Source organism: Haplochromis burtoni, unplaced genomic scaffold (assembly GCF_018398535.1).
Source record: "Haplochromis burtoni strain Fernald_Lab_line unplaced genomic scaffold, NCSU_Asbu1 Contig_5374, whole genome shotgun sequence".
NCBI classification, from domain to species: domain Eukaryota; kingdom Metazoa; phylum Chordata; class Actinopteri; order Cichliformes; family Cichlidae; genus Haplochromis; species Haplochromis burtoni.
In genome coordinates this window covers 1-1,787 of record NW_024587735.1, presented here as the reverse complement: position 1 = coordinate 1,787, position 1,787 = coordinate 1, and the positions used below count along the sequence as shown (strand labels likewise).

The 1,787-nt window shown below is 35.8% G+C and overlaps 1 protein-coding gene across 1 annotated transcript; it reads right to left on the bottom strand.

Moving 5' to 3' along the window:
- Window positions 1-453: 453 nt before the first annotated feature.
- On the bottom strand, window positions 454-1,774 carry LOC121814023 (CD209 antigen-like; the record flags this gene model as incomplete). Its single annotated transcript, XM_042218024.1, has 3 exons — window positions 1,599-1,774; window positions 1,123-1,265; window positions 454-557 (listed from the first exon to the last, which is right to left on the bottom strand). Coding segments are annotated over exons 1-3 (416 nt in total), but the record flags the coding sequence as incomplete, so codon positions are not given.
- Window positions 1,775-1,787: the final 13 nt, after the last annotated feature.

The following is a 1,787-nucleotide window of genomic DNA, read 5'->3' as shown; positions in this document are numbered from 1 at the left end:
AAAATATTAGTCATAGTCTAATTTTAGGAATATGTACACATATAAGAAAATAGTCAGTGGTGTTAAAATAGTTTTTCACAGACCCACTGGAGAGAATTTTGACATGGAAAATCATTCCAGGAAGTGTTTTCATAAAATCTGATATGAGCACAGTTCTCTTTAGGAAATGCATTGTCAGGTTGACCAGATGCCCAGTACCTGGTGGGTCAGTAAACAACAGAATTATTAGCTTTTAATTAGCTTTAAAACATGGAAACATTTTTCAAATCAATGACAACTGATTTACTAGCATGTTTAACCCATTGTGAATTATGGATAACAACAATCCCCCCATCCCAAAACAAGCCAGTTCCTGTGATTGTAATAATATTTAAATTCATCAATGAAGTTATTCTGCATGTTCAACGACTATTATAAATATTTTAAATATATTGGATGAACATGAAGACTTACTGCAGAGTCAGAGGCGTTCCGTCTACCCATTTCCATGTTCCCTCTTGTTCTATGTCATTTAAACCAACCCAAGTCCGTTTCTGGGTGAATGAAGCAATGAAGATCTGCTCAACAAGCACACAAACATTCATGTTATTAATCACTAGACTCCTTTTATTTCTGCCCCTTTGGCTACAGATTCTCATCACCGTCATACCCAATTGTTTCAGTGTAATGGGGGAATAACCTGTGTGCATGCTGCATCTTCTTATAGTCTGTTATATTTTCCTTGCTATACCACCACACAGCTTTGTTCACTAGTTGTAAGGTTGTTGCCCCCTAAAAAAAAGCATTCTCCTCAACCTTTACAAGTTGTTGCAACTTTGATCCACCTATACTCGGGGATTTGACAGATTTTCACAATTAGATGAATGATTTTGATGATTTTTATTGTTCACCTAAGAAGAAAAAAGTTTAACTACATTCTGTATTTACTCACAAAATGAATTTTGCTAGTTATACTGGGTGTCCAGAGAGACTGAATCATGGCTGTTAAACTAACCACATTATAAAATTTTTATGGAAGCACTTTTTTTTTCTAACTGGGCAAATTCATGTTCATAACAATGGGGTGTTTGAATTTTAATATTCAATTAAAAACACAATACAACACACGCATGCACTTTGTACCTGTTCTTCAGGGCTGTCTATCACCACCAGATCTGCTCCTTGGTCTGTGCAGTGTTTTCTAGCTGATTGCCAGGAACCAGAGTTTTCAGACAGGAGATAACAGCTACAACTGAACTTTCTCCATCCTGTAGGACAGGTTTTCTCTGAAAGAAACATCAAATAAGAAATATTAAAGACCAACATGGAACATTCGGCAATTCTTTATTTGGTCTCTGTTAATTAACTGAAATCTATATTTTATACTATCTATATATAAAACATCTTGTGGCACTGACACTGCAATGCAGAGAAGATGCAACAATGATGACAATGATTCATGTGAAACATATCCATGAAGATTAAAGTTTGTTTTCTTAAATTTCTGTCAGTTCAGATATATTGAGAAAATATTTCCATCTATCACTGGAAAACGGAATCACTGAATTTCAGTGTAAAATCTTTTACAAAGACACACAACAGCTCAGACAAGGACTCACTCTGGTTGAATAAACTCTGCAGTCTCTCCAGCTCTTTGGTCATTTCAGTGAGGTTGGCCTTCAGCAGGTCTCTCTCCTCAGTCATAGAAGAAAGTTGGTTACTCACTACAGAGACAGTTGCATTTAGAAGGTCTCTCTCCTCGGTTATTGAGGAAAGTTTGTTATTCATTGAGAGATATTCAGCTGAAT